Here is an 11,822-nt window from a genome sequence, read left to right as displayed (position 1 = left end):
TACTGTGCAGTAAGACTGAGGCCTGTGTGCTGAAGCTGTCGACGCGCTTCCTGTTTTCTGATGCGCATGAGAGGGCCTGTGCGGCCACAACAAAAACATCAAGAATGTTCCTGTGTCAAACTGTCTGTGCACTCGGTCTTGAGAAATGACACCTCCACAAAAAGAAACGTGCACTGCGGTGGTTGTATTTTGCCTTCTGATGTGATTGGCGTCTGTGCAGTCGGCGTACCAGCGGAGGGGCTCTCCAGAGCGGCACGCTCTTGGCCGGGAGGGGGGGGGGGGGGGGGGCTGAGAGAAGGCACCTGACTACCGAGCATCTCTTCTGCAAAGTTCTTCGCGCGTCAGGCTCCTCCCTACTTCCTTCAGCCAATCCACAATTGCTCAGAGTTAAGATTCGGCGCACCGAGAGAGCGAGCCCATGCGGAGTCTGTGAGGCAACTTGTCTGCTGAAAGGTAAGCCGCTGCTCAGACTTTTATAAACTCCCTTTGTATCATGTATCATATCAGATATGATGCGCTGAAGAAAAATGTGCGTCAATCGCCATTCTTAATTGATCATATTCCAATTTCATCATAGTATTTATCGTGATACATGGACCTCAAATAGCTTGATTTGTCGTAAATAACTATTGTCGACATGTTAGATGAAATTTACATCTGCATCGCGTATAGCTACATTATGGTTCCTTCAAAAATGACAAAGTATGAGAAGTATGAGTCTGGATCGTTCTCGTACATAAATTCAGAGCCATGAAAATCTTTATTATTCAGTATGATTAAAAAAAAAAAGTTTGTGGCTTGTTGTTCTTGCTGTAAGAGATATATGTATATATATTTACTTCATACATGTGCACTGGATCAATAAGCGATATAAGTTGTGGCATTTGTGCATTAATACCACTCAACAAGTCATCAAAGTGATGAAGATGTGACACACTAATAATGGAACAACATCCTGTGGAAAAGGTCACAATTATGCTCCAATAGAAGTGAGGAAAAAAATGGCAATGTTGCTATTAACCTCTCGATCATGTTGTATTTTTATGACTAGTAAATGATGATTATTATTGCAGTTGACAGGGATAAACTGCATTTCAAATCTGAGTTTTTTTTTTTGCGCGGAAGAGTTAAAAAGCCTCCACCAGGGACACACAATTGGGTCACCTTCGCATCCATTCTCTTTCTGTTTCCATGAATATTCATGTACGGTATGTTGGGACGCCAAACGGTTCCTAAAAAAATAAAAACAAATCCGCACAAAATGTGTAAAATACAAACTAGCCTCATAGATGGAAGTAATACCGCGACCTGCTTTTCTGTTTCGATTCCCTACCAGAGAGATGAATTTGGGGGAGCACAATGGCCCGGCAGCGGGCTGTTGCAACGGCAAACTCAGGCAGTGGCTGATCGATCAGATTAACAGCAGGAAGTACCCCGGACTGGTTTGGGAAAACCACGAGAAAACCATCTTCAGGATTCCGTGGAAGCACGCGGGAAAGCAGGACTATAACCGAGAGGAGGACGCGGCGCTCTTCAAGGTCACGCTTCTGACTTCCATCTCGTTTGAAGCAAAATTCGATGTTTGAGATGGAAACGCACAAAATGTGTCTCGTTCTGTGACCGTTCCAGGCGTGGGCTTTGTTCAAGGGGAAATACAAAGAAGGCGTGGACAAGCCGGACCACACCACGTGGAAAACCAGGCTTCGCTGCGCCCTCAACAAAAGTAACGACTTTGATGAGCTGACGCACAGAACCCAGCTGGACATCTCGGAGCCTTACAAAGTCTACAGGATCATTCCAGAAGCGGCCAAGAGAGGTAACGTGGAGGCCGACGTTCGACTGTGCGGCAGGAAGCACAAAGGAAGTCAAAGCCTTGTAGCAAAAAAAAAAAAAAAAAAAAAAAGGACTTTGTGCTTTTTTTTTAAGAGGGCTTCGGTTACCAGAGTGCGGCGTACACTCGGGCGGGACACCACTAGTTGAACGTAACTCGCCTTTTAGGTACACAAACAAGAAGTGCAATATCAGTTGTAGATTTACAAGACTTAAGTACTCCTTCACAAATGAAATATATTTAGAGCGGCACGACTGGTTTGCACATCTGCCTCGCAGTTCTGAGGTTGCGGCTTCAAATCCGACCCCACCTGTGTGGAGTTGGCATCTGGGTTTTTGTGCGGGTATTCTGGTTTTCTCCCACATCCCTAAAACATTCCCGGTCGGTTAAATGAAGATTCTAGATTGTCTGTAGCTGTCAATGCAAATGGAGATTTGTGTATATGTGCGCTGCGATTGGACGGCGACCAGTTCAGGGTGTACCTTGCCTCTCACCCACTGCCAGCACGGCGGCGCCCCCCAGTGATGACAAGCGGTGTGGAAAATGGATGGATGGAAATTTATTTAGGATCTGTAAAATTCCTCTCGAAATTCCTTGTTTTCTTTTTGTCGTGATTATTCTTAGGGCAAACAAATCCCTATTTTAAGGGCCTTCCCATATTCAAAATCTTTTTGAAAATCAGAAGTGTGTAGTCAGCAGTTGCAGTACTTTCCCATTTACTGAAAGGTGCCGTATTTTACCAAACGTAGTACAACTGGAACCAGGTCGTGGCGCATTGTTCTTGTGGGGAAAACCCAACTTTTCTTTCAGTTCATTTCCAAGTGACCACAAAGTTTGAAAAGTAGCGGGCCCAATTCTCATAGATCAGCGGTGTCAAACTCATTTGTGTCGCGGGACAGAAACCTGTAGTTATGGTTTCTGTCAGAGGGCCGCTATGACTGTGAAACCATAAATTTGTTTCATCCCCTTATCGTATTTACACATGATAACTAGTTTTGGAATCAGAAATCAAGGGTAATGTTTTTTTCAACGAATGTTGACGTTTGGAAACACAAAAATGCTTGCAATATTTCAATGTTATCATTCATGATATAAGAATTTGAAATTTTCTACAGATTTTAGCAGGAACCATGGAAGTTGACACATGGTTTGCCTTCGCAGGCCACTTGAAATCATGTGGCGGGCCGGATCTGGCCCCCGGGCCTTTAGTTTGACACCTGTTCATGGACGTTTGCATTATCGGGTCACTAATTAGAAAATCCGATCCAGGTACAGGAACAGGGACGAAGATGTGCGCCACGATCGGAGATCCATCCCATTCCTTTGAAATGATGCCACCATATTCAACACTGGTAAGCGCATTCAAGCTCAGATTAAAAATGTGTGCGCATTTTTACCAACCGATTTCATTCTTGGTCCCCAGGTACAGACGCAGATGGTTTCCCAGGAGATAAGAGAGTGGAGAGATTGCAAACGCCCCGAACAACACCCCATTCCTCCCGCGCATCACTGTGGATCGCGCGGGGAGCTGGCGTACCCTCAATGTCACTTCCCTTCGCCAATCGGCCGAGCTTGGCCCGAGCCGCAGTCGGAAAACGGTACAACATTTGCACACAAGAGTGCGCGTTGATCATGTATCAATTTGTGTCGAATGCTTGACAGGGTTTCAGTTCTCCTTCCACCCGTACATGTCCGAGGCCCAACAACCTGTGTATATGACGGGGGACAGCGATATCATAACAGGTTGACAAAGTGGACGTCGGGGTATCAAACAAGATGCGACTCGTACAAGCTATTTGTCGTTCTGTCTCTTCCCTCCAGATTTCAGCCTGCATGTGTCCCTATTCTACAGAGAGTCTCTGGTGAAGGAGGTGACCACCAGCAGCCCCGAAGGTTGTCGCATCACGCCTCCTTCCGCCTCCTCCTCCCCCACGCCGCCTTCCTCTTCCCCGTGGCCCCCAGAGTTTCACAGCGGGGCGGATCTCGTTCTCTTCCCGCTGCCGTTCCCCGAGTCTCAAAGGCAAGGTGCCGAGAGGCTTCCCGATATCCTGGAGCGGGGAGTGATGCTGTGGATGACGTCCGACGGCCTGTACGCCCGGCGCCTTTGCCAGGGCCGCGTGTTCTGGGAGGGGCCCCTCGCTCCCTATGTGGATAAACCCAATAAATTGGAGAAAGAGATGCCGTGCAAACTTTTTGACACCCAGCAATTTCTGATTGGTAAGTGCAAAGGTGTTTTTTTTTTTTTTTTTAAAAAGTATACAGTACGGGTGATAAGGTATCATTTTGTTCACAATGTGTCTTAAACAATAAATGCTTATTATTATTTCGTTAGGTTGCTTTCATTTGTTGTATGCAACTTTCTGTCTGAAATCTTTGAGTGGCAGCTAAATTCCCCCATTTTGGGAATGATAAAGGTGAGATGAAACATTTTTGGTGAGAAGACAAACATTGATGAAATCACAAAACATCTCCAAAGTATTCTTTTGTAATATGGTGTGAATTTGACTTTTTTCTTGAGGCATTATAGTGAGTAAAATTACGTCAATTCAATTTTTTTTTTTTTAAATCCCATGGAAGTGCTATCCGATACTGTCCATGTCCCTCCAAATGAACAGGGGGCAGCTGAGAGTTCTCGATTTGTGGCCAAATAAGCTAATTTTACCTCACATCCTAAACGATGTCCACGTGCTAAGTAGTAAATGTCATTTTTAGCAGTCGTTATGTGTCGAAAGATGTAGACACGGGGAATAAAAATAAAGTAAAACAGGAGTTTTCTGTCAAGGCGGCTTCTTTTTTACTTTTCTTGTCCTATGGCTAGCGTAACCGCTAGCAAAATGGGCCCTTCGGCTATTTGCTGGCAGTGCAAAGATCCGTGGTGATGCTGAAGGTGAAGAAAGCCGAATTCAAGTGCTCTTTCGGTGGGTAAGTCCCTGTAGATGTTGATGCCACTCGCACCTTCATCATGGGGCCACCCCCTCTTGTGGTTGACCGCCAACACGACTAATGTGTTTCTCTTCTATACACTTTCATGCCCCACATTTCCACTCAACTCACTGGAGGCTTTCAGATAAATTGTCTGATAAAGAACACGTCACGAGGGGAAAATGTACTTTTTTTTCCGCTGTGACATTTTAAAATGTGTGTAATTGGATTCATGACGTTCCTATTAGTGGAGGTGTCAAACGTTTGCGCACGCTTTACTTAAGAAGTACACGTACTTTTGTAAAAACGAACGCAAGTTGAAATAAAGATTCAACATTTTTAAAACCGCGCGCTAGCAAGTGGTCAGGCTAAGCTATCTGTGGCGTTTATGCTGTCAAAAGTGTCTTCCCATAAGTGTTGCTAATGTTGTGAACTGACGAAAAATGCCAAAACCTCTAATAATAAATACAAATAGATCTCATCATTTTTCAATGGCAGAAGGTGGTCATTTTCAGGTTGGCATTAAACATGACACATTTGCCAAAAATACTTCTTGGACCAGGCCTTGGATGGGCATATTTTACCTGATTGAGGCCTCGACTGCGGCTGACTTGAGCACTTTCTGTTTACGTTTTTTTAAGGTCTTTCAATAGCCACGTGAATTTAAAAAAAAGTAGCGGCCCTATTTTGATAAAGTTAGGAGTATTAAGTACAGCTACCTCTATTCCAACGTAATGATGAATCGTAAAAAGTAATCCCAAACAATAACATCTGAGAATTCTACGTAGGCGCAGTAATGATGTACTTGTACTTTACTTCCACGAGTTAAGTGATCGCCTCTTTTGTCCGTTCACTCAGAGCTGCAAGATTTTGCCCACAATGGACGACGTGTACCGAAACACCAGGTGGTCCTCTGTTTTGGAGACGAGTACCCCGACCCACAGCGTCCAAAAAAGATGATCACTGCTCAGGTAATTTACAAATTTACCATCCAGCAAAAATTTTCTCCGTAGCTGTCAAACTAACGTGCGAAACGATCCAGGTAACAAAAACAACAAAAGAGCTTTAGTGGTATCTTTTCGTGTCAGGAGTTTCCACACCAATATCCATCATCCTGTTATTTTGAAGTTATGCAAACCTGTCTGAATGAAAACCTTTACCTTTCCTATTTAGCGTAATCTCCATTTCATTTGGTCCCTGCCATGCAATTCTCCAAATAAAACTTGTAATAGAAACATTTATTCCACAAATGCTCATTAAATAGGACAATAAACATTTGTTCAGTTGTTCCATCATATTATTTCATAAGTTGAGCTAGCCTTTGAAAGACTTAATAGAACCTGAAATGGCCGCTGTCGGGTGGGGGGGGAGAAGAGGAACGCCAACCCTTATGTACGTGTAAAAAAAATCAGTCAGCAGTAACCGACATGTTTCGCACACAATTTCCTTTTAGGTGGAGCCAGTGTTTGCCAGAAAATTGTTCAACTATTACCAGCAGAGCAATGGCCACTACTCGCAGACTTACCAACACACCCGAGAACAGAACACATCGAGTCCAAACGGCCTCCCGTCCCAGAGACCCTCGCACATCTAGGAGTGACACACACAAGGGCAACCTTTTATCACACCTTTCAATGACGCAACGTGGAGAAGCCCCAATGAAACTAACACCGCCCCCGTGCCGCCGATCCCACCACCATCCCCATACGTTGCTCAGCTTTACCAAGATTTGTGACTCTGTGTGTAAAGGATGCGGTTTTGCAGCGAGGGTACGAGGTGGGGGGCACTGTGACGGGAAGTACTCGCACAGGTGCACAGGAAGTACGGCCGCTGACAAAAACACAGGGATAACGCGTTCTTTGAATCAATAGTTATGTCATACAAATATACCAATAGAAGGTGACACAATAATCCATAGTTGTGAGTATTTGTCAACATGTGTACATCAACTAAATATGCTGTAAAGTGAGATCATTTTTGTCCATCTGCAGCAGGTATTTTTTATTTTTTTTTTTAAGTTTTTTTACATGGAACATGTGCCTCACTTTTTAATTATGTCGTATTTGTAGTAGTACTTGGGACAAAAACTGTATTGTCATTCGTGTCCTCATAAATTCCGTATCTTTTTAAAATACTGTTCCACTTGATGTGATCCTACTAAGTGCATGGTTTTTATAAATGGGCATGATAATCAATTCATCTCATACCTGACTGTTGGGGGATTGCGATGATCGATCAATCGTGTCTTGAAGCGGTTGAGCCAAAATGGAGTTTAAGAACAACAAGGCGAAGTCAGCTGTGAGGAGTCACGCTGGAGCTCCGCTGTGGCGTAACCCGTCCGGGCAGTTTGAGTTAACGCTGACATGAAAACCGGAGTTCAGAACATTCCAAATGAGACTTTCCCATCTCCTTAAAAAAAAAAAAAAAAAAACACAGGATTAATATGAAGTAGTTGATCGCTAATATTTCCTGTATTTGATCTAGTACATATAGATTTACAGTTATCATCATTTAGTTTTACCCTTTGGGCTTGACTTTTACAAACATGTTTCTGTAGAAAACCTTGTAAATGAGCAAAACTTTATTCCCTCCATTGGACAAGGTGGGCGGAATAAATTCCAAAAGAGCAAAAGAGAATTTCACAATAAATGCCCTAATATTTAATGTCGCGTGTCCGCCGCTTTATCTGCAAAATGGCACTATGCTGAATCTAGACTCAAGTCACTCTATGGTCAGCTATTTTCTTTTTCTTTTTTCAACAGCTTGCTTGGAAAGGGGACATTTGTCCTCTAACCCGCAAGGAAGCTGCTGCAGTTTCCCCTTAACCTGAAACTCGCAGCCTTACAAATGAGAAGAAAAACTACCTCTGTGGTTTCATGTGCAGGTTCGGTCAGGGTGGCGCCTTTTTTCGTCTGCTCTGCGTTATCGGACTTGCGCGACTGCATTCAAAGTGAACGGATTGTCGGTTCCCGGTGACAACACGTTGAATTTAACAATGGCGTGTCATCAACCATATGGTTGAAATCCTGTTCAATTCACAGGTTTTATGATTTTTTTTTTATTTTTTTTTCCGGTGGTGCAGAGTTTCAACAGGCAGCGTTAACTTCCTTTTCGCTCCAAACCACATCACTCTCACAAGATCTTCAAACGTGTAACCAAAAATCAAAAATCACATGCTGTAGTGGCCTTCATTTTGCGTGGGCGTGCGCGTCCTTCCCCTCGAAATCCTGTTGTTCCTCTTGTTTAAGTGATTTGATTTTGAATGGAAATACAAATAAGTCGGCGTAAAGTTGTCTGTGGATCTCTTGTAGTTTCATGACTAAAAGTACATGAGATTTGTGGTCGTCCAAAAACACGTGTAACTCCCCCGCCTACGCTGTCTGTGAGCCGTTTTGATGTAAAACCAAATTGAAGCATTGTAGTCAAATGGCTCAGAAAGTCACAGTACAACGAAAGCAGAGCATCAATAATTCTTGTTTCAGAATAAATATAATTTGACGAGACAACCTGATGCCAATTTGTTTCATCGGGATTAACTCAGAGACGTGGTTTAACAACAAAACAACTTTTTTTGTTTTGTTTTGTTTTTTTCACACATTTTGCCTCGCGTTTCCCCTTTCCGCTCTGCAGGAAGCCACATTGTTTGTAGCGTATGTCAGCCGTTACTTTACGTGGCATCGCCTTCCATTTACAATGCCTCAAACATCACCGCATTTTGGCTTTCGCACAGAAATGAAACTGGGCCCCAATCTGTGAGTGCAGCGAAAATGTATACGGTCAAAAATTGCTCTGGCCCCCCTAAACCTTTCTTCCAAGCCTTCTGTTGTCTTCCCCCTATAAATAGATCCTTTTGCTCACGTTTTATCTGCATCTACAGTTTTGTTTTTTCTTAATGAAACTCACATTGATGTGTGGCTACAGTAAAACAGTTGCATGGGATTTTATTGTGGCTTTATAACTTCCAACAATGATAAAGACATATGCAATTATGTATACTTACCATTAAACTTGATGGTTAAAGTGTTTTAATGCATGTACAGCAGCCTCTACTGGTTCAAAGGACAATCGCAGGCAGTATTTTATCACCTCATATAGAGCTCGTGCACCTACGTCATCAAATCACGTGACTTTTGTTTACCTCGCCATATTACAGATCAAGCCAAGCACTGCTCAATGCTAAGTCGGTTGGAGACGACACAGAAATACGTCTTGTAGCAGGACGCCCAGAGTCTTGTCCGATACCGTCAGACATTTAGAAGGTGGAAATAAACGACGGTACCTGGAAAAATTTGATAAACTCGGCATAGAGGACCCGTATTTAATGCCGAAGTCAAGGTGTTCGCCTAGAAGAAATTGGACTGTTAACCCGCTTGCGCTTGTCTGGGACAATTGGATCTACACACGGATCCGATGAACAAGTTGTTGATATTTACACGGAAGAGTTTGAAATCGTAGAAAAGGCTGGACACAACAAATACAAATACTTAATTGGAATAAATCCGACATTGTGACGGATTGACTGCTCGTGAGAACGGAAGTGTGTTCGGCCACACATTAACGTATCCATCGGTCTTTTCTGCTAGTATTCAATACAAATACCAATATTTAAATAAATGTCCCCTGTTTTTTTTTTTTTTTTCAAACTTTCAGTCATTAACTATGATTGGGTAAAAAAAAAAAAAGAGGAAGGAGTCGTCTCCATGGAACATACACTGAAGTAATTGTGGTCTCACTTAACCTCCGTAAACCTCTGCAACAGTTTTTTTTTTTTTTTAATATGCGTTGTTCTCAAATGAGCCAACTTGGCATTCTTAATACTTCTTTGGAATTTAAATTTAATAAGAATTCCTACCTGAAGTGAAGCGATCGCTACACACGCGTGTGTGTATTTTGGTTGGGCACCGTCCATCATGTTTAATTTGCCGAAATCCATCGATCTTTTCTTGTCTTTTCAGCTGGTATTCCATAGAATGATCTCTTTGAATAATATCTGTCTCGTCTGTTGTGAAAACCGACAGCACAAGAGGTCTCGGGTGTTGTAAATATTCTCCTCCGGTTCAATGTCGAGCAGCTCTGTTTGACCGGCATTATGGTGCCGTGAAAATGGTGACATCATGTGCGCGAGCTCTATACAGTAAAGACTCTCTCCAGCAAGAAGAATCTGTTGTGATATGACGAATTAATTTACTCCCAAGTGTGATTTTTTTTTTCTTTTCCCCCATATCAATTATTATTGGACAGCTTTCTAGTTCCCAAACAGAATCTACATCAGTCACAGATTTACAGATGATCTTTGATTTAGGACAAATAACATCCACCCATTTTCTGAGCCTCTATATTTAAGCAAATGCTGCACAAGTAACGTTATAATTACACTATGTATTCGTTAAAGAAACACTTGTAGGCCATGAGTGAAGTGAAGAGTCCAAAATTAACCCACAGGTCAGGATCAACTTGCCACCGTCACACAAAGAAAATGCAAATATTTATTGCTGAAGATTTGTAACCCTTTTTACTCCGGTCGAAGACGTGTGCGTCAGTCACCTTATGTTATACATATTTTACACAACCGTATTATCGTGTATTGTGAATGAATGCCTGTAGTGTTGAGTCTATGTTGGAAGTATTCACATTTTGGGGGAAGAAAAAAAAAACAAAAACTAAACATTGTGCTAACCTTGTGAGCGCCTTTGACTTTGCGCATTCACCGTTTAGGGTGGAAAAGCAGCGTTCAACTGACTGCTTGTGCTTACTTTCACATACCTGCCGTGGTAAGCGGACACCAGACTCAAGGCCCGTGACCTCGGCGTGTTTTCGGGGTCGGGTGCAACCGAGCCCCCCGCCCGCGATTCGATGACAGTTTTACTTAACCCTCGCCGACTCTGATCCCGCTTGTTGACCCTGCGGTTAGGGGGCGTTGACCTCATTTGCCGCTTTATGTACTTTCCGTCACTCGCCGACACCGGGCGTCACTCAGGCGTCCTTCGCTGAGGCGCTTGAGGATGAATGCTTGAAAGCTGGTAAATATCCAGACAATTTTGCGCGCGTAGAAGGCAGAAATGAAAAACACGACTTCTGATCTGCATATGATTTGTATCGACTGATTTTTGTACACGCAGTAATTTCACTTTCTAGAATTTTCACAATGTACCAGTTTAGTGCATGCTGCTCCCCGCAACCAATCTTTTATGAATCCATTTTTAAAAAAAATCAGAGGTGGACAGTGACAAATTATTAGTATTTAGCTTACTGTAATTGCTTTTGTGTGTGTGTGTGTGTGTGTGTGTGTGTGTGTGTGTTTTAAATTTGTAATTGACAAGTTGGTTGTGTTTGAAATACTGAATATTTTCTATATTGTTAGATTCGAAGTACAGTTCAAAATCAAAGTGTATTATTATTATTAAATATATCTTTTGATCTTTTCTTGTTGCACATTCATTGATAAAGTATGAAATTGTAATGGTCCCATTCTGAAAAGGAAGAAAAAAACAAAAACTATAAATGTTAAGTCAGAATCTAATCAAGTGGTAGATCCACCCCCCCCCCCCCCACATACAAAAAATTGGAAAAATTACATTTAAGAAAACACCAATTTCTAATTCTCCTATATACTTTTTTTCGGGGGGCGGGGTGAATAAATTTCAGTGTGGCCCCAATTCTTTGTACTAAATGTTTTTTTTTCTTTTGTCAGCAAGGTACATCTTTATCTTTGACTCAAGTCTATTTTTTTAGCTATTTGCTTTTACTTAAAGTTGTGTACATAAATGTAGCATTGTGAAATATTTTATCACAGTTTCCAATAAAATCCTACACTTAACTGCCACGACAAACTCTATAGTCGAACGTTTTTGTCACAACTTGCTCAGGTTAACAGTAATAGGTTAACAGTACAGTAAACGACCAGCAGGGGGTGCTGTGCTTCAGGTGGGTTCTGAGATTGTCGGTGAAATGGACCCTAAAAGTTCCGAACTCTGAAATCAATTATCAGACGATGGGTCGCTCTTAATGGACCCTCACCAAAGGGAAACACGGCGGTTCGAGCAACCGATTCCCTCAAGGCTTTCCACGG

General features: G+C 42.5%; 1 protein-coding gene and 1 long non-coding RNA gene across 3 annotated transcripts; one reads left to right on the top strand and one right to left on the bottom strand.

Moving 5' to 3' along the window:
- Nucleotides 1–59: 59 nt before the first annotated feature.
- Nucleotides 60–6,489, top strand: irf4a (interferon regulatory factor 4a). The gene is made up of 9 exons (XM_061839814.1): nucleotides 60–453; nucleotides 1,337–1,538; nucleotides 1,630–1,816; nucleotides 3,101–3,183; nucleotides 3,255–3,429; nucleotides 3,494–3,574; nucleotides 3,653–4,048; nucleotides 5,612–5,724; nucleotides 6,207–6,489. Exons 2-9 carry the CDS (start codon nucleotides 1,341–1,343, stop codon nucleotides 6,345–6,347), a joined length of 1,374 nt encoding a protein of 457 aa, XP_061695798.1. The 5' UTR covers nucleotides 60–453; nucleotides 1,337–1,340; the 3' UTR covers nucleotides 6,348–6,489.
- LOC133511150 (uncharacterized) lies at nucleotides 3,840–8,600 on the bottom strand. Of its 2 annotated transcripts, none has more exons than XR_009797807.1 (5): nucleotides 7,618–8,600; nucleotides 6,961–7,162; nucleotides 6,477–6,583; nucleotides 6,279–6,343; nucleotides 3,840–3,974 (listed from the first exon to the last, which is right to left on the bottom strand). It is a non-coding gene; the product is annotated as an uncharacterized LOC133511150 (long non-coding RNA). The 2 variants fall into 2 exon arrangements; XR_009797808.1 differs by lacking the exon at nucleotides 7,618–8,600 and adding an exon at nucleotides 7,275–7,605.
- Nucleotides 8,601–11,822: the final 3,222 nt, after the last annotated feature.

The sequence above is a fragment of the Syngnathoides biaculeatus genome, chromosome 13 (assembly GCF_019802595.1).
Source record: "Syngnathoides biaculeatus isolate LvHL_M chromosome 13, ASM1980259v1, whole genome shotgun sequence".
Lineage (NCBI taxonomy): Eukaryota > Metazoa > Chordata > Actinopteri > Syngnathiformes > Syngnathidae > Syngnathoides > Syngnathoides biaculeatus.
The sequence above is the reverse complement of the archived record's forward strand: the minus strand, read 5'-3'. Positions and strand labels throughout refer to the sequence as shown.

Coding starts and splice junctions, on each gene's coding strand:
- irf4a (XM_061839814.1), top strand. CDS start 1,341: ATGAATTTGGGGGAGCACAATGGCCCGGCAGCGGGCTGTTGCAACGGC. Junction 1,817..3,100: donor TCCAGAAGCGGCCAAGAGAG/GTAACGTGGAGG, acceptor AATCCGATCCAG/GTACAGGAACAGGGACGAAG. Junction 4,049..5,611: donor CACCCAGCAATTTCTGATTG/GTAAGTGCAAAG, acceptor CCGTTCACTCAG/AGCTGCAAGATTTTGCCCAC.